The following is a 20,678-nucleotide window of genomic DNA, read 5'->3' as shown; positions in this document are numbered from 1 at the left end:
CCTGCAGCCGGGCTGGCAGCAGCCAGCGCCCTTCCCCGGGGGCTGGATGAGATCACTCGCAGGCCATCCTGCTGCTCGGCAATCCAACCCTCCCCACAGCGCTGCTCATGAGCTCATGTCCCCCGGGACGCCACTGAGGTCACACCAGCGGCTGCTGGCTGCTGTCGGGCCCGGCTGCTTCCCTGCCCTCCCCATCCCATCCCCATTCCATCCCCATTCCTCTTCCCTGCCCTCCCCATCCCACCCCCATCCCCATCCCATCCCCATTCCTCTTCCCTGCCCTCCCCATCCCACCCCCATCCCCATCCCATCCCCATTCCTCTTCCATCCCCTCCCCATCTCATCCCCATCCCCATTTCTCTTCCCCTCCCCCTCTCCATCCCCCCCCCATCCCCATTCCCATTCCTCTTCCCCTCCCCATCCCATCCCCATTTCTCTTCCCTGCCCTCCCCATCCCATCCCCATCCGAATCCTATCTCCATCCCCCCTCCAGCGCCATTCTACCTCTATCCCCATCCCATCCTCATCCCTCTTCTATCCCCACCTCACCCCCATCCCCACCCCATCCCACCCCCATCCCCATTCTATCTCTATCCCCATTCCCATCCCCATTCCACCCCATCCTCATCCCCCCTCTAGCCCCATCCCCATCCTACCCCTATCACCCCTCCATCTCCATTCTATCTCTATCCCCATCCCTATCCCTATCCCTTCCCCATCCTTATTCCCCTTCCATCCCCTCCCCATCCCCCTTCTATCCTCATCCCATCCCATCCCATCCCACCCCATCCCATCTTCATCCCCATCCTTCCTCCAGTCCATCCCATCCCCTCCATCCCCATTCCCCTCCATCCCATTCATCCCCATTCCATCCTACCCCATCCTAACCCCATCCCATCCCCACCTCATCCCGATCCTCACTCCATCCCTTCCCCATCCCACCACCATCACCTCTCCCCTCCTCATCCTCCCTCCATCCCCTCATCCCCATCCTATCCCCATCCCCATCCCCTCCCCTCCCGGCACAGCCCCCGCAGCACTCCGGGCTCGGCACCGCCCCAGTTTATGCAATCAGCACTGCGGCCTCTCCCAGCCCCGCCGCGATGCCATCACGGTTTATTTCGGGCGTTGCTGGGGCAGAAATGACACCGCTGTCACCGTGGCCCTCCACAGGGCTCTGATGAAAGCTCCCAGCAAGGTAAAGGCAGCGAATTTTGCTTTCTGCTCTCATCCCTCCCACCCTCCATCCATCCCTGCTGCTGGCTGGGACAGGTCACTGCTTGCTGTCCCATTGCATCAGCCAGAGCTGCTGCATCCTGCATCCTGCTGCATCCTTCATCCTGCTGGAACTCTGCTCCAACACAACCTCTGAGCACCAAAAACCCTCAGTGATCATCTGTGAGCAAAGCTGGGCACAGCCCTGGGCACAGCCAGGCTCTGGAGGTGACAGTGGCATTGAGTGACAAACTTCAGCATCCAACCACAACTCCTGCACCCTCCCCAGAGCTGCCAGAACTCCCTTATCTCCAGTTTCCAGTGCTAACAGCAGGGCAGCAGGATTTTTTAGCAGCTAGAAACTTGGTGACAGCCTCCCTAGAGTGATGTTTTAAGGGATGCATCCCTCCCTGCAGCCCCTTAGCAGCACCCACCTGACCATAAATGTTGGCAAATTTAGAGTGATTCCAGCAGGGCAGCTGAGAATCACTTAAAGAGAACCAAAAAAACTAAAAACTTCAGGCATCTCAGTGCACCCCTCCAGCCCCTTCTTTAAACTAGGAAAAGTGCCAGAAAATCAAAAATGATTCTACAATTAGTGAGGCCCTCCTTCTGAGCCAGAAGCTTGGAAAATGAGGATTGTTCCCTACAGTTTCAGCAGTAAAATGCAGATTTCTGATAGCAGGAATTTACTGCAGACAGCACCCATCAGTGGGAGCACACTCAACACACCTGCCTGCCACTGCTCAGCTCTGTTGTCTCTTGGCTATCTAGGTTACACTTTTCAAAATCAAATCTTTGTCTCAGCTGAATTTTGTCTGAAAAAATCAGCTAGAATACATCAGCTTTTTTTTTTTCTCCTTCAAGATTACAACTGTGTGTTATATGAAGCACAAATACAATGATTTCTCCTGTGCATCTGATTTGGTACTACAGCTTGAAATAAGGCAAGGTCTGTTTCTGTCAGGTGAGTTTTCCTATGTTAGAAAAACCTTTGTAAATATGGGAATTTTCTCTGAAATGCACTGTAGAGAGGTTGAAGAGCTCTCTAAGATCAGCAGAATCTTTCTGGTGGGCCAGCCCTGTGCAGGACTGGAGTGTGGGAGCTGAACTGCAGAGATTAAATAAGAAATGACCTGGAGTTATGGCTGCTGATGAGGATGGGGTAGGATGAGCAGGAAGGCTCTGCTCCCATCAAGAGTTAACTCAGCCTGCCCAAGAAGTGAGGAGGGCAGTGCTGGCCCTGCTTCCTCTGAGGGAGCTGCTGCTGCTGCTATCAAACACTTCATTAGCACACGTGGGGAAGGGCTGGGCTGGGATCTAATTTTAGCAGCTCTGCTGATGAGCCTCAGATACCACATGGTGAAATTCTGATTCCTTATTTTTTCAGTGCTCAGTTAAAAACACAAGTCAATGACTGGGGTATAATCCTCCCATTTCTCTGAACCTCCTTCACCACACAGAAATACAATTTCTATACTCTAAACCAAGCAGTTCTTTTGAAAGAGGGGAATTCAGCATTTTCACACAATTGCATTTTCCCTCCTGTACATGCAGAGTTTCAGCACTGGCTGCTTTTGCACGGAATTTCTGGGTATTTTGTTACATCCTCACTACCTGATGGCAGATCTGCATCTGATCCCCTCCTGCCATTTGAGCTCTGCCCAGAGGAGCACATTCCTGGAATTTCTTCAGTCCCTTTACGACATCAGCACTACAGAAAACACTTTTAAAACCCCTTTATTTTCATGCTGCTGCCTGACCTCAGGGACAGCTTTTCTCTGCATTTTCTAAATGAGAACCTGAGACACACAAAGGTCAAGGCAAGGTTGTTTTGGTGTCCAAGCTGAGGTGCTGGGATTAGATTTTTTATAAAGCACTTCATTTTCTAGATCACGTTACCATTAAAAGCTGAACCCCTGACTTCAGTTTGCAGCTCTACCTGACTTCTCTAGACTCACACAGGAATTACTTGGCAAAGTAAAGGACAGGATTTAATTCTCCAGTGTAGCAACTCAACTTGAACTTGTAGAATATTCTTCTCTTTGTTTCCTGTGAACTTTCCAGTTGCTGCAACAGCTTCTTCCAATCCCTCACCTTCACCCTTGGGGCGTGGTGGTGAAGTCTCACAGAAAAATAAGATGGAACAGTGGAATTAAAAACTGAATGCCAAGCTGGACACAGCACAGGGAATGCAAATTCCCCCAGGGCTCAGTGTGCAGCCCCTTGGCCATAAGGCTGTGCCTCCCACAAGGAACAGAGGCACAGCAAGGGCTGACACGGTGCAGGCAGCAGAAGTGAGAGAAGTTGCAATGAGGCAACTGCAAGGTGTGATTAGCACTCGAGGGAAGCTCCAAGTCTCACTTGCTCTGCTGCCAGCAGCAGCATTAGGGCATATTCTGAAACATGCTTGAAAAAGCTTTGGAGTCCTGCTGGCAATTTGGATCAGAGGAGAGCAGGCTCTGCTGAGATTCCAGGTCATGGTGCCAACAGATCAAGTGCTGGGTAGGAGCAATAAAACACAAAATTCCCAGATTTACACAGCAAACAGCATTGTGGCATGGAGGATGCTGGTGAAAATTCATGCTGGACTAATGAGGAGTCATGTCAAGGTGGGCTAGAGGGGAAATTGAGAATTTTAATGCCTCTGGAAATCACATCTTTTGTGTCTTAAACTGGGAGAGCACTGAAGAGCAATGATTTTTAGAAAGTTCAGTAGCAGTGACTTGCAAAGCAAGCTTAGGGAGGGGGCCAGAGGAGTCCCCACTCCTCAGTACCTGCTGCTGTGCTTCAGTTAAGTTTTTAATTTTGTAAATAAGGAATCCCACACTCCTGACTCTGGGACAGCACATCAGCCCCAGCTGCAGCAGGGAAATGTCCCTGCAGAACATCCTGGATGGCTCAAGAGGAGCCAAGCTCAGCTGCTCCATGAGAGTGAATCTGTTGGGAGTGAGCTCCCTCCAAGAGGACCAAGGCCAGAGAGGAGAGGGATGAGAGGCTGGGCTGTCACCTGCCTGGGAACACCTCCCCACCCACAACAAACTCCATATTGCACAGACAAGGACCAGGAACATCTTTGCCTGGGTAGTTTTAATTCAACATCAACTATGAGCAAGCTCTCAGTGAGTTTTTTATTGCTTCTGTATTTTTAGAGGACTCAAATGCTCCAAGAGCCTTTTTTTCCCCCTTAGGACAAAAGAAAGGTGAAGTTTCAGAAGGAATGTGGAAATTATTGTGCCAGGTTCCCTGGCAGAGCTGTGTCCATCTATGGCAGGAAATAGGATGTGCACCTGACAAAGGTTTTTGGTCCAAGTGCAGAATTTGCAATTGCTGCCAAATTCAAGCCAAGTTTTCTCTGACCAGACTTGATGAGATAGTACTTTAAATATAAAAAGCACTAATAAAACAATCAAAATTGGAAAAAATCACCAAGCAAGTATGTTCAAAGCTGCAGTGAGGGGGCAATGCCAGTGTTCTCCTTTGGCACTTTCACTCTCCTGGAAATGCAATCCCCTCTAACTTGGCTCTGCACTGAGCATGCAGAGAAAATCCTTATTTAGGGCCTTTCTGATGTATAAAATGTCCATGGTATCTTTGTAGGGACACACAGATGCAAGAACTTGGGCTAACAGTTCCTTACAGTCCCTTACATTTGGTTTGATTTCCTTTCTCCCTCCCCCATGTTTCACTCACTTCTCCAGCTCAGATTGCTGACAACAACATGAGGAGGGGATGGGAGGCTTGCAGGCACCTGGGATTTCCTAAGTGAAATCTTTGGCAAGTGTGTCCTTTTATTATTTATTTCCTGATTTTGAATTCCACCCCCCTCAAGCTGTCATTCCTTAGCAGTGCAAATGAAAAGCTGCCCTTGATGTGTGCACAACAATGGAAGCCTCTGCAGGCCACATGGCTCCTGCAGTTTAATTTACTTTAATTCATTTTATATTGAACCAAATGATCTTATTTGCCTTTTTTAATGGAGAGCCTTCAAGCCAAGCCCTCCCTTCCAAAGGAATGATGAGCTCAGCTGTTCCTGAAACCTGTACCCAGCTCAGGGTCGCTGTCACAGCCTGGGGGCAGGGAGGGGACACCCCCAGCACGGTGGGAACCTCTGGAAACTGCCCAGAGCTCTGGGATCACTCTGATGCTGGGGTGACATCCCTTTTCCTGCTTTTCTCTCCAATCCACAAGCTCTTCTTTCCCTCCATTCCTGACTGGAGTCTCACAGCCTCCCCTGGTGCCTCTGTTTTCCAGGTTGGTTTGGAACCTGGGAAAGTCTGGGGTTATTTTGTCAGAATTTCAATCTTCCCTCATTCTTTGGAGGAGTTGCTCTGAATTTCTGAGTTACTCAGGCTTGGGCAACTCTGGTTGGTTGTACCCTCATAATAAAGCAGCTCTCATGCTTCAGACTTCACACTTCCAGCACCCACTGTGCAAAGACAAACTTTTTCTGCCCCTCAATTTGAGTTCAATTTCTCTCAGTTAAAGCATAAACTGATGCCACAAATCACATTAGTTTCCAACAAAAATTGTCCTTCCTGTGATGGGCCACACTAGGAAAACATGAGCCAGATACTTTGGATGGGGGGACTGAGTGTTCTAATCCAGATTTTTTATGTGTTTTCTTTCAAAATGAAAAGATGCATCCAACTGATGAAAGCAGAGTTTGGTGCTGTTCACTATTGTCATTGATGATCCTGATGGAACAAAGTTATGTACAGCTGACAGTAAAGTGTAAGCACAATTGGAAAGAAGGATTGTATTCCAAATTTGTCTTGACAGACTGGAGAAATGGTCTGGAAAACAGGGAGGGAATGAAGACAGTCCAGAAGAGAATAACAAGATCTGGGATTAACAACCTCTGAGAAAAGATTCAATGTTCAGTCTACAGACAAGAGTGAGGGGAGATATAGAGGCTGATAAATAAAAGCAAAAACCACACAGAATTCAGAGAAAACCCGGATCCCAAGGAGCAGCAGGAAAAGCCAGATTAGCTTTGCAAGTGCCTTTGAACTTCCAAAATGAGGAAAATCTGAAGAGCCAGCTCAGATCTGGGCTGAGTGCAGGATGAATAAAGTTCCCCACATCCCATCCAAGGGCAAGTTTTAGGATCTCCTGCTGACTGCCAGCAGCTGAGGATTAAATCCCTGGGTGCTGAATTCCCTGAGAGTGCAGAAACCTCCACCTCAGGCTCTCTACCAGGGGAGCAAGAGGCTGCTGTTCTCAGTGGTTAAATTGGCACTAAAACTTCTCACTATACAGAAATACCCATCTTGAAAAAATCAAGCTCTGCTGAGTTAAATTCATATTTCTCCAGCCTGTTACCATTAAATGACAGCTACCCAGAAGTTCATAAACTCCAAGATGGGCTTCAGGCAGAAATCCTACTTGGAGGACATTGGGAGGAAGAGAATAACTTTGTGTCTGGCAAGTATTCAGAGAAAAAACTTGATAAAAATTTTGGTCAAAGTTAATGTGCATAAATTGCACCAGAAGTGTTCAAAATGAGGAAAAGGTTCCATTTAAATCCTCCCCTGTGAGGGGGGTCAGCTATATGATCACCAATTACCATTTCCATGGTGTCCTGTGGTTCTCCTGGAGCCCTCCCACCCCAGTTTGATCTTAAATTTGTTCCATCTCATCCCTGGCTGGGTTCAAGGCTGCAGAGTGGGGGAGAGAACCCCCAAACCAAACCCAGCTCTGGTGCTGGGTGCCAGCAGCGCCAGGGGACAGTGACACCATCCCCAACATCCTCAGACAAAAAGGGGCTTAAAAAAAGTGAGACACATTGCACTCCAGAAAAAAGGTATTAAAAATGAAGCATCTGTGCTCTGAGTCATTACAGGCCCTTGACAGATGTGATCCTACCAGCCTCTCACTGGAGCTGCAAATAAAGACCCCTTCTCTTTCTTCTCTCCAGACAAGGATTAATGAGTACTTGGGATGGCTCTCAGACAAGCAGGCAAAGGCTGTGAACCTTTTCCAACACTGCCATTTATCTTGGGAGGACTATTCACATCACTTCTCCCTCCCTCCCCAGCCTGGATTATGCTCTGACCCAGCACATTAATCTCCCAAAATATAATAATAATAATAGAAGGAGGGTAAAAAAAAAAAAAAGCTGGACAATTGCCAGAATTAAATTAATAACCATCTCAGACAGCCCTGCTGTGCAGGAACAAACTGCTCAACTCCCCTGCCACCCCTGTCATTTCTAAGCAAAACTATTCCCAGTTTGGATACCCCCTGAAGAGCCCTGCCTGAGAGTTTCAGCAATTCCTGCTGGTACCTGGACCTGCAGGTGCTTTCCATCCCCACAGCTGCCAGGGGTTTCTTCACTGAATGCAAATAACACACATTGTCACATCTGCCCCCAGAATGGGGACACTGTGTCCGGACACTGTGTCCCTCCAGTGAGTGCAGGGAGAGGCAGCATGAGAGAGAAGTAAAATAAAAACATATCAAAAAGTGTTTGGAATGAGAGAGAGAAACTTTTACAAGTTAGGCTTAGTCTACATGTGGTTTCATAAGCATTTAAATATGTGAAGCATTTAATTTTTTTTTTCTCCCATGGTAAGAACTGCTGCTGCCTTTTGTGGCTTTAGTTTAACCCAGTTGGACCCAAGTGGGAAGCCAAAGAGACAAATATTTGCAACTTCTTCCCAGGAAATGAGGAGGTTCCTACTTCAGAAATATGAATTTACAGAGATTACTCAGAAAACAAGACTTAATAAGAAAAGCAATTATCTGGCTGCTACACTGATTCCTCCTCAAGCACTGCTCATCTCCCTGGGCTTTAATCACTGCTGGTAGCACCAAACCCTTGCTCAGGTCTGTGATGGCTTGAAAAACACCCCTCAATCCCAAACTTTTAGCAACAGATTTTAATGTTTTTATTCTTCCATCCATACTTGGCACTGGCACAGGGTGCCCAGAGCAGCTGTGGCTGCCCCTGGATCCCTGGAAATGTCCCAGGCCAGGTTGGATGGGATTTGGAGCACTTTGGGACAGTGGGAGGTGTCCCTGCCATGGAACTGGGTGGGATTTAAGGTCCCTTCCCACCCAAACCATTCCCTGATTCTCTGATTCCATGCTGCAAATGTGTGGTGAAGGTACCAGATTATCAAAACCAAAGTTTGTGCCTCAAGCAGAGTCACCTACCTTTGACTTGACAGCGAGGATGATCTTGGGCAGGGCCACCACGAGGCATTTCAGGGCAATGGTGAGGTACTTCAGCACAAAGTCTGCAATGCCCACAATCCACATCAGGTCAAAGAAGTCCAGCCTGTCCAGGTTGGGTTTCAGGAATATTAGGCTGAAAGAGACACCAAAGCTCAAACACCACTGAGGAGAAGCTCGCTCAAGCTCCTTGTAGGCACTGCTGGCTGCAGAGAGCCCAGCAAGGGCCCTGAACTTCAGGGAAGCTCTCAAGGGCAAGAAAAACACAAATCAGGTCTGGGCTTCCTGACTTTGCTCTTGGCAGCTTCTACAGGGGTCAGCAGGCTTGCCCAGAGTCACGAAACAGGACCCAGGCACTCAAAATCTGTTTGGAATCCAGCAGTGTCCATAAGCTGGGGTGCTGACAGTGCCCTCGGTGCAGAGTGAGGGATCTGGGTGTCACAGCTTGTCCTGGCAGTCCTGCTCACAACAATCCTGCTTCCCTGGGCAAGGGAACAGCCCCTCAGGCTGCTCTGCCACAGGGGCACAGTCCCCAAACCCACTGGGCACATCAAAGGGGTGACACAGGAAACCCTGCACCAGCCACGGCACAAAGGGGAGAACTTCACGCTTTGTGTCCTGCCCTGACAGTGCCTCTTACCGAAGCACAGCAAGAGCTGGGCTCTGTTATACCCTTACCTGAATCAAAGATCCAAAAATTAATGCCCCTTACATAATGTCATTGATTGGGCTGAACATTTGCTGTTTGAAAAAGCGGAGTCTGGGACAGCAAAATTTCACCCAGCAATTGGCAGCAGCTACTGGCCTGAGCAATAATCAATAATGAGAACCAGACCCTAGTCAGACTGAAAAAACAGGATTCACCTTCAGGGTTTTACCTGCTAAAGCCTCATGGTAGAAAGTTTTAACAGAAAAAAAAAAAACAAACAAAATTTAAAAAAAAGCAAAGTAAAATAACCAACCCAAAACAAAAAGCCTGAACATGAAATTAAAATACTCACAACACTGGCACAGCACAACAGGTAAAATTACACCCTAAAAACAGAAACAGAATCAGAAACTTTACTACTATTCATGCACTAGAAACAAGAAAAAAAAAATCAGGAAATGAAAAATGAAAGAAAGAAACAGAACTGAAGCAGACATTTCTAATTTGACAAGGCTGGCTTGGGAATAGTCCCAGGTCTGGCAAGCAAGAGATGCAGCAGCCTGAGCATGACAGGAACAGGGCTTTTCCTGGAGCTGTGGCCCAGCCTGGCCACTGGCAATAAACCACACTCTAAACTGTCTGTAGGATGGCCCCAAATTGCTAAAATCCCTATATTTTACATGATTTAGCCTTTATTTTGAACTAGTCCCATTCATGCTTTTAACTTTGGCCATCTTCTTAGAGACACCCTGTGTGCAAACATTTCACTTCCAGACCTTTGTGCCATTCCTGTCCCTCCTCTCCCACTCCCTCCAGACAATCCCATGGCTTGGCCTCTCCCCTTCAGCCCCACATTCAACCTTCTCAGCTCTTCCCCTTTCTCTGCTTATTGTATGCTTAAACCTCTGATTATTTCTCTCTGCTTTACATTAAGTTGTGATTCAAATCCATGAGCAGAAACCTTGCTGTATTTGAGAACTAACTCCTGATTTGAAATCTTAATTACCTCAGATCCAAGTGCCCTGAGAACATTGGGATAAAACTATTTCATCTCCTGTCCTGCACTCCAATCTGGACAGACTGAAGAGGAAAATCAGTGGGTCAGTTCCTCAACTGCCCTTGATGTTCAGCTGCAGTGGTCACAATGGGAATTCAGAGGGCATTTTGGAAAGGATCCACCCTGCTTTGACACCATCACATTTACACACTGCTTATGTCCTTTACTGACAGGAGCATGGTAGGGTGACACACACACACCCATTTCCTGCACTGGAGGGTATTACAAAGATGTAACAAACACAGCAGATGCTTTAGGGGCACACAGTTCCTCCCACAGGGTGGGATTCCCTCTTTCCCTCCCTGGCAATGATCCCCTGCTCCCAGCCTGCACAATGCAGGTTTTGCTCACCTGTTGTAAAGCTGCTGAGAGCTGAATGTGTAAAGCAAGTACAAGGTGTTTCCAGTGAGGAAGGCCAGGATCCAGAAGACAACCAGCACTGATCTCTTCTCCTGAGCAAGGAAAAACAGCAGAGTTATTGCAGATCAAAATCTCAAGACTTGAGCTGAGCCTTGCTGAAAAATCCAACAGATATGTAACAAAGTGCTCAGTAATTAGTTATTTACACAGGACTAAGAAGTAGTCTGCAAGGTAAAGATATCTATAAACACAAGCAGAAATGCTTCTCACTCCTGCAACATTTTCAATGGAAAATAATTGAAATAAGCTGGTGAAAATGACAGAATTACTTGCAGAATGCATCTTCAAAGCTAGGATCTTTCTTGTGACATCTAAAATCTCCTGATATTTAAAATGCAGTTTAAAAAATGTGTATTCCATGTATTGTCCTAAATTCTGAGCTGTCACCTGGCTGGAGTGACAATTCATGGTGTTTTATAAAAAGACCCAAAGCCACTCACTGGAAGGCTCAGCTAAATCAAATACACCCCACCACTACCTGCAGCACACCTGGGTGCTATCCTAAAGCATGGGGGTTCTGGAACATTCATTTGTGACTGAACAAATAATTAAAGGTGAAAAGAAGTGGAAATTTTTCATTTCAACATATATGGAAAGTTACACACAAGCTGGATGGCAGAAGACACTGTCCTGGGTCTTGGCCCTTGGTAACTTTGGGGAGTAAATTTTATTCCTGAGAGGAAATCCACCCACCATTTGTCTTGTGAGCTGATTTATTAAGAAAGGAGGTCTCTGTAGCTGTCCAGCAGCCAGGCCTGCTGTGCTGAGATTTAAAGCAGGCAGATCAAGGGGCACAGTGCTGGAAGGGCAGAGGTGCAGAGTGCAAGGCAGCAGCAATCTGTTACTGGGCTGTGCCACTGCTCTGCTCACTCAGGGCTGGATCTCACTGATTCCACTGCTGCTGGCACACACAGGCATGCACTTGTGTGGACAAAAAAGCAATTCTAGCTTTGTGCTTTCAGCACTGTTGAATTGTCCTCCTGACACAGATCAGAAAACCTTGAAAAGGTCTGCTGGTTTCTTTACATTCTAAGCATATTAATGCCCAGAGCATTATAAAGCTACTAGCAAGCAAGACATCTATGAAATCTTTCAGCTGAACATCTCAAAGCATTAGCTAAATGTGAATTAGCAGAATCTCATCATTAATAAGTTAAATAGGCATCAGCATCTCTGCTGTACATGATGGGAAAACCAAGGTGCAGAGAAGTGCTGGAACAGGCACAGCCAAGGCAGAGGGAGATGAAGATTACAACATCCCTGACTTGTCCTTTTTGTTTTATTACACCACATTTCACAAAAAAGCAGGGCAGAGACTTTGGGAGAGGCAGGAAGGAGAAGACAGATCTGTGCACAAATAAATGCATTCAGCTCTACACTGCAATCAAAGGTTCAACACAGATGCTATTTTGTGCATGGAAAATGATGTTTGCTGGGAACAGGAGTGTTGGGATCCAAAATGCAGGGAATTCTCACAACTTTGGGCCTGTAAGCCAAAGCTTAGAATTAAAGACAGGATTTATTTCAAGACCTTGGAAAAGGCTTCCAAACTTAGGTGCTAGAAGTGAGAAGGTGGATTTATAGTTTGAAGTAGAGACACATTAAGTGGAGGAAAGTTTGGAGTTTTATAGCTTAAATTATAGAAAAAATAAAAGTAGTTACAAAGGTAAACAAGGAGTTTAGAATGCAGTATTGTAGGTCTGTGTGTCATAACATGATCAGCTAAGAAAGCTTACACTAGCATGGGTCCATAAGATGGAAGTCCATAAGGACTGAGTCAAAAACATAAATATCCCTGTTAGCAGTGTTTTATTAGTCAATAAATCATTAAAAGGTCTTGTAACCAGGGGTCTTGTGACCTTCTGAACCACCTTCTGACCTTCTCACATCCTGTAAAGATGTGAGCTGAACTCAGCCTTCCTATCTATGCAGAAAATAAGAAAATAAATGGCATCATCTAAAAACCTCAGAGTCCTGTCTCTAATTCATTGAAAACTCCTTCAAAAATCCCCATACAGAAAAAAGTAAAATGCCAGACTCACCTTCAGAGCCACCTGCTCTCGGAGCGTGGAGTTGGCGTAGGCAAAGGTGCTGGCCATGCCAATGCACACAGCAATTCCTGCAGGGAAAGGCTCTGTCAGACACAAACTGCTGATGCTGTTGGGCTGGATTTCACACCCAGCACCCTCCCTGCAAGACAGGAGAGTCTGAACCCCTCTGTGCCACACAGAAAGCTTTGCTGTCACCAGGGTAAGCTCTGCCCATCTCTCCTAGAGAGAGGAGCCTTGGTAACATCCTGAGGAATGTCAGGGAGAAATCAGGGAATGGAACAGCACTGGTCAGGACAGGAAAGAGATGGGTCTGACCCTGATGAAGACAGCTTGGACTGAAAGTAGGGGGGATTTATCACAAATTTATCACATGCATTTGAGTATGTTCCTTTCATGCTAGACTCCACCCGGACACTGCCACGTGGATAAATATATCAGACATCAGAGCCTGATAAAACCTCCCGACCACTCTATAATCACAGCTCAAAAAGCATGGATGCATCATGTGAAAAATGCATGTATTTTATGATTGGCTTTTCGCAAATATTAAAATGAATGTTATATGTGTTGTGTTAGAAAGTAATGCTGTATTAATTCTCTTAAGTAGTGTGTTAAATATAGTTTCAGGTTATAAAAATTGTTAAAATAGAAATGATGCTATGTAAGATACTTTTTTTTAAAGAAAGGACTGGCAGCGAGATAGCAGCTACAGGACACCTGAATCTTTCAGAGAAAAAGAATTTATTGCCTTCTTATAGAAGAAATGAACTTCTTCCCACTCTGAAGGCACTGTTAGGATTTGGAGGAAGAAGTTGACGATCACCAGACAGAATCCTGCGTTTGAATGGAATTTATGCATCATGTATGAGGTGTAGGAATATACAACAGGCATTGTTTATAAGGGTTAATCCTTTGTTAACGTGGGTCCTTTTTCAGGCTCCTGCTGCCCAGAAAAGGTACCAGGACATCTGTAACTCTTTCTATTTGTTGTCTCATATTGTCCTAATTCAAAATGTTCAAATTATAATTACTCCAATTGTATTACTATTTTTATAACCATTTTAATAATATTAAACTTTTAAAATTTTAAACCCAAGTGATTGGCGTTTTTCACAGATATCACAGCCTGCTAAAGTCTCCCTACCACCCTCTAACCACAGCTCAAAAAGCTTTGACGAATACTCACCAAGCTTGTGCTGGAAACAAACTTTAGCCAGGAGGATCAAGATGAAGGGAAGCCCCTTCTGCAGCCACCCAACGACAGCTTTGAGCTCGGAGAGAGCCGGGGCCGGCGTCCCGGCCTGTTCCTCGGCGCCCTCCTCGCCGTGCCCGTGCCGCTCTCCGCCCGCCATGTGCAGCAGCGAGGAGCCGCGGTGGTGCCCGTGCTGGAAGGGATGCGCCGGGGCCCGGTGGTGGAACGGAGCCCCCTCAGCCCGACCGGCACCCTCATCCCTCGAGGCCGGCATCTGGATGAAGACTTCTCCCCCTCCGGCCGCCGAGCCCAGCACCAGCCCGGCCGGGAAGGGCGCGGCGGCGATGGAGGCGGCGGGCAGGCCGGCCAGCCCCGAGAAGAGCTGCTGAGGGGAGGCGGCCTCGGCCTTGAGGCTCTCGAACACTCCGCTCTCGTCCACGCTGGCCTCAGAGCTCAGCGTCTGGCTCCGGCTCCTGCAAAGGGCACAGACATGGGATGCAGTCAAAATGGGGGTACACACCCAGGGATTCAGTCAAAACAGGGGCAGAGACCCCAGGGATGCAGTCAAAATGGGGTACAGACCCAGGGACTCAGCCAAAATGGGGGCACAGCCAAAACGGGGTACAGTCCCGAGGGATTCACCCAAAATGGGGGTACAGACCCCAGGGATTCAGTCAAAACAAGGGCACAGACCCCAAGGATTGAGCCAAAACAGGGGCATAGACCTCAGTGATTCACCCAAAATGGGTGTATAGACCCCAGGGATTCAGCCAAAACAGGGGGTACAGACCCCAGGATGCAGTCAAAATGGGATATAGACCCAGGGACTCAGACTACATGGGCCAAAGACCCCAGGGATTCACCCAAAACAGGGGCACAGACAAAATGGGGGCATAGACCCTGGGATTCAGCCATAATGAGGGCACAGACCCCAGGATTCAGCCAGAACAGGGGCACAGAGCCAGGGATTCAGTCAAAATGGGTGTATAGACCACAGAGATTCAGCCAACATGGGGTAACAGACCCCAGGCTTCAGCCAAAACGAGAGCACAGACCCCAGGGATTCAGCCAAAACGGGGCACAGACCCCAGGATTCAGCCAAAACAGGCTACAGACCCCAGGATTCAGACAAAACAAGGGCATACACCCCAGGGATTCAGTCAAAACAGGGGTACAGACCCCAGGATTCAGCCAAAATGGGGTACAGAACTGGGTGCTGCTTTAGCCCAGCCCTCAGTGCAGTGATTCCTCACTCTCTCTGTTGTTGCTTGGGGGTTTATGTACAAATCCTGAGTGGGATGGGACTGCTGCATCTCGAGCTGTTTATTCTCCAGCACCACTCTCATTATTACATGGTTATGGCAATGGGAGGATGCCAGCAGCTCATTTTCTTGTCAGTAGCCAAAGAACTTAATGTTACAACTCACTTTAAAAGTGTTTTGACCAATCACACAAAGCAAAAGCACATTGCCAGTAGTTCTACCCAACCACTATAAGCACAGGTACCTTTGGTTAAACAATGCTTGCTTATTTCAAATACAATACCTGCTTGTAAACATTAAAATGCAATGCACAGAGATCCTTTATTAGAACTCCCTAATGTCTCTCTGGATATACTTTTCTGCATCTTAGGGAGTTATTCTAACCAAGTACCATTGCTCTATTTGTCCTTACTTTCTACATCTCATATAACTTTTCTGCTGACAAACCTTATGGCTACTGCTTAGCTCTAATCACAGTTCTGTTGTCTCTGAGGCCTGCCTTTTACAGCTTTCCCAAAACCCTCTGATTGTAAGGATTCCCACTCAGAACACCAAGGCATCCAGATGCTTTTCCCTGTATTTTCTGTAGAGAAGTCACAGCTGCAAAACTGGAGGTCAGTAACCTGATCAGAGCCTCTCCAGACCTGACCAGAACACATCAGTTCCCTCACCAAGGAATGAAGCTCCCAAATACCCTGCTTGCTTTTGGAAAAAACAAAGAAATAATACATCCAGTACCAAATCCAGTATCTTCCATAATGATTTGGGTACTTAAAGAAAAACATACAAAACTTCATGGAAACTGACACAGCACCACCAAGTCCAGTCATACTATAAACAAACAAACTAACCAGGCTAACTCAAAGCAATGAGCTACCCCCAAAATCCTCTGTAATTTGGGACAATCACTACCTGCCCACTGATTAACAGCACCAGAAGAGACACAATCACCAGGGGAAGAGAAGCGTTGAGAGCTGCTTTGTGTGTCCCTGACATGACACAAAAATGAAGGATGTGCTCATGAATCCAGATAAATTCTTTATTTTTATATTTTTGGTGAATTGGGCATGGATGTGCCCAAATTACTGTGCAGAACTAGTTCTGGTATTGATTCTTTCCTAAGCATGTTGGAATACAGCCAGATTCCAAAAAGAAAGTCTAAATACCTTTATCCTGACATCAAAAGACAACAGGTTTTTTTTCCTTCACTAGAAATCAATACAAAGAAAGTTTAGTTGAGAGGGAACAAAGCAGGTAACAAGAATATGATCACCAGGCCCTGTGAGTAAATGCCTGACAGACAACAAACACTTCTCTAACCTGCAAAAGCAGAGTAAACAACAAACAAACCCCAGCAAGAGGCAAAGCCCACAAGCAAGGCATGGTGCAGAGCTTTGCTCCCTCCTGGTTTGAATCCTGGGAGATCTCTAACTTTAGGAACAGTGGTTACAAGTTGAGACAGCACACCCAGGGCCCTCAACCCTCTCTCCCCCATGGTTCCACAGCCTCCCCAGGGCACAGAGCTCTGCCTTCCACCTCCCTCTGGGGACACCCTCAAACCTCTCTGGCCAAGCCTTCCCACTAAGCAAACTCCTAATAAGGCTTTTTTTATAGCTGCACCCCATTCCCACTGCATCTCCACAGGCTCCTGCAGGGAATCAAGTCAACAAGACATTGCACACCTTGTTCTGGTCCAAAATATCCATCAGCCAGGCCTTTAAATTCACACCTAACATTAGAACTCAGGGATGTACACACAGCTCAGGGCTGGGAATGTAACAAACAGCCTGGGAGGAACCCAGGGCTACAAATACACAGCTATCCTTTGGAATAATATTGGAGTGTGCTTTCAGCAGGAAGGAATTCATCTGTGACATATTTATAAACAAACAAGGGTTGTTTGTTGAAATTGTGAGGCTGCTGAAGTTAACAGAAGTGAAGACCAGTGGCAACAGCATTTCCTTCTACAGTTAGAAAAACTTCAGCCTCTGTTCCTGACTATGTATTTACCCTGTTAAAAATCAGAAACATCATGGAGAAAAAAACTGAGGATGGCTTTCTTTCCCCCTGAAATTAAGAATGGTATCATGCTAGCAATGGCCATGACATAAGGCTTCAACTCTAATTGCAAAACCACTATAGAAAATAAAATATTTACTAATGATCTTTCACTTTTAATCTCAGCTCAAACAGAGCAATTAAATATATTAGTTCCATCTTTGTCTTGGAGTAATTAGATTAGTTTCTTCTCTAGGAATAAAAATAAAAAAAGTCATACTCTAACTCTGGGAAAGCACCAGGGAATATTTAGAACCAGAACAACAACAGTGGCAAAGCTCCCTTGCTGATGGTGTAATTACAGAAACAAATTAGAGGTATTCTAAATACTCACATACATGTAGATAGATACAGACTCTGGGAAGATGCAAAGGGTCACCCAAATTCTTCATAAAACACTAAGTCAGAGTAGTTGAGAGCTTCAGACCAGCAGACTTTTCAAACACTTCAATAAGAGAAGTGTGAATGGTTCCTGTTCACACAGGTCCATCCTTGCACACTGACAGTGCTCAGGTGCCATAAATCCATCCCTTCCTCCAAAACTCCACAATCCTGCCCATGCTCAGCCAGATGTCTGCCAGCTGTGCCATCCTGGGTCACCCTGAAACACTGTGGCTGGCTGCAATCAGTGAGTGACAGCAAGGAGAAAAGTAAACTTGTCTCTAGAATCCCCAGACTCGAGCAGAGAGCCCGGCCACACCACACACACAGGAATTTGACTTCCTCAATTTTGAGCTTTCATCTTCTAAAACACCCCCTATGTTGGATTAAGCCTTTTCCTGACCCAGAGATGGGGCAACTGAGAGGAGTTTTAAAAACTTTTATTCCATTTTCTCGGTCTCATGAGAAGGGTGGGACAATACAGGTGTTATAATTCACACCATCACAATCAGAAGCCAATTATTTCCTAATTACAATACACTGTGTTTCTTGGCCTATCAGCTTTTGCCAGAGGAAAAATGTGGAGAATGTGTCTGGGTCAGAAAAAGGCTTAATCTGACACCCCTACAGTTAAATCAGAACCTTCCTCTTGGGGAGGAGGCTGGAGGGAAGAAGAAGGGGAAGCATTTACCTTTCAGGAGGCACGCTGTCCGTGTTGCTGCTGTGCCGCCTCTGCATTTTCCTCAAAACCCTAAAACACAGCACGCTCAACATGAACCCTGCGGCTCAGCAAATCCCAGAGTGGCTACTGGCACAGGCCCTGGGGGCAGAGGGCACTGGGACCCGCTCAGCTGGGCACATGGCTGGCAGCAAGCATTGGTTTCTGTGACAGAGCACCTCCAGCTCCCATTTGTTTCTCAGCACGCTTGAAGGGACAGCTTTGGATGGCAAAGGGAGGCACACAGGTGTCCAGGCTGGGCAGGAGTCAGTCAGAAAGTAGCAGTCACCAGGAGGGATGGCATGTCCTGGCAAGGGACATGGGGACACCTAACAGTGGCTCTCGAGGTGACACAGGACTCAACAGCCTCTGGGGAAATGAGATCCCGTCTTCCTTTTCTGCAGGAACTTGCTCTGCAAAGCAAAACTGAGAGGGAAGAAGAAAAAGAAAGTGTGTAAACACTTCTAATGAAAAAAATACTATTAGCTCATGACAATAAGCAACTCATCCATTTTAATCTACAGAAATACCATTTGCAAAGTCTGGACAATAGGCCCAGAGTACAATAGCTACTTAATAAAATGTACAGACTAAGATGTAAATACTCTTGAATATAAAAACTTATAATATTATTCATAACACATGTCAATATATACATAGATGTGCAGCCCATGTGTAAAGGCACAGTGGCTCTGGGAAGGTTTGCCAGCTGTCTCTAGGCACAGTACCTGAAGAACAGCTTTATGCAGAGATGAAAGGTGCCACTGGCAGAGATGGAAGCCCAGGAGTGTGCAGACATTCACAGAAGGAGTGCTTCAGACAGTCCAGGACAGTCCAGATTCCAAACTCATCCCAGTCCTCCCAGCCAGTGACTGTCAGCACCTGGCCCTGGTGCTCACACAGGGACACCTGGAGGAAGCACACACAGAGAGCAATTTTCAGCACAGCACAAAGAGTTTTACCTCTGCATGTCCCTGGGAAAGGCAGAGAGGTGCAGGAACCCTCGGTGCTTCAAGCCCTGCCCACGTGCAGGGCCCAGCAAAGCTGTTTGCCTGTGGGATTGGCACCTGCAGCCCTGCTCCCCACACAGGCACTCCCTGGGAGTGCTCCAGAGCTGTGCTCTGCCTTCAGTGTGTCCATACACACATCTTTTGTCACACACACACACATGTGTGTGTATATGTGTCTGGAATAAACATAGACATAAATGTATTTATATATACATGCACTTGCATCACAGAACGTATCATACACATATAATATGTACTTTATATATCCATCTGTACATACACATATGTACAAATGCATGTGTATGTACATATCTATGTATGTGTATACACATATATATACACATACTTACATATACATAGATGTATAGGTATAGATCTGTTAATGTATACCTACATAACTATCTATTAATAATTCTATACATATATATGTGTATATACATATATATATACAGACATCTATTAATACAGTTCTATATATATATCTACATATCTATATATCTACACACACATATGCATAGTTTACATATCTAGATATACATACATATCTATGTATAGGTATACATACATGTATATACATACATAGAGAGACATATTATTAATACAGTTCTATATATATATATACACACATACACAAATCTATATATATACACAAATACATAGTATACATAGATATACATACCTATATATGTATAGATATACAAACATGCATATACATATATATACACAGAAATATCTATTAATACAGTCATATACCTATACATACATATATACATCTATATATACCTGGTGTACATATATAGATATACACCTATATACCTATATAGACGTAGATATACACACATGTATATATATATATGCAGGAGTATCTAGTAATACGGTACTATACATACATATATACATCTATAAATACAAATATATATATGTATACATAGTATGCATATATAGGTATGCATACCTGTATATACATCTATATACAGACATATCTATTAATATGATTATATACATACACATAAGTATATACATCTATATATACACACAGTATATATATACACTCATATATATAGGTATACACATATATATAGTTATACATACATGTATATACATCTATGTACAGAAATACCTATTAATACGGTTCTATACCTATACATACATCTATATATATGCATACATATATACATGGTATACATCCATAGATATATACATATATGCACACAGATACATACATACACATATATGTGTGTGTGTGTGTATATATAGATGTATATGAAATTAACCCATACAATTCTATACGTACGCGCATATACACATGCACACACAGACATAAGCCAGGCCTTTTTTCCGGTTAGATGGGGGAAGGAGATTCCCGCTGGAATCCGTGGCGCGGTGCCGCGTACCCAGCGGCTCGGCCTGGCGCTGCCGGTGGTGCCAGTGCTGCCGGTGCCGCCGGTATCGGTGCCGGTGGTGCCGGTGCCGCCCCGCGCACGCC

At 45.7% G+C, this 20,678-nt stretch overlaps 1 protein-coding gene across 4 annotated transcripts in view; it reads right to left on the bottom strand.

Moving 5' to 3' along the window:
* The window catches only part of RNFT2 (ring finger protein, transmembrane 2), a 31,869-nt gene extending 11,209 nt beyond the window's left edge, over nt 1-20,660 (bottom strand). Inside the window, exons 1-7 of one of the 4 annotated variants that reach the window (XM_064727293.1) lie at nt 20,587-20,660; nt 18,911-19,091; nt 18,156-18,608; nt 13,758-14,236; nt 12,563-12,639; nt 10,452-10,552; nt 8,377-8,530 (exon numbers count right to left, since the gene is read on the bottom strand). In XM_064727293.1, coding sequence (XP_064583363.1) covers nt 8,377-8,530; nt 10,452-10,552; nt 12,563-12,639; nt 13,758-14,236; nt 18,156-18,238 — 894 coding nt within the window. In that variant the 5' untranslated portion in view covers nt 18,239-18,608; nt 18,911-19,091; nt 20,587-20,660. Of the gene's footprint in view, nt 1-8,376; nt 8,531-10,451; nt 10,553-12,562; nt 12,640-13,757; nt 14,237-18,155; nt 18,609-18,910; nt 19,092-20,486 lie in introns of all 4 variants that reach the window. The other 3 variants (XM_064727294.1, XM_064727291.1, XM_064727292.1) reach the window with 3 other exon arrangements.
* Nucleotides 20,661-20,678: the final 18 nt, after the last annotated feature.

The sequence above is a fragment of the Zonotrichia leucophrys genome, chromosome 15 (genome assembly GCF_028769735.1).
Source record: "Zonotrichia leucophrys gambelii isolate GWCS_2022_RI chromosome 15, RI_Zleu_2.0, whole genome shotgun sequence".
Lineage (NCBI taxonomy): Eukaryota > Metazoa > Chordata > Aves > Passeriformes > Passerellidae > Zonotrichia > Zonotrichia leucophrys.
The sequence above is the reverse complement of the archived record's forward strand: the minus strand, read 5'-3'. Positions and strand labels throughout refer to the sequence as shown.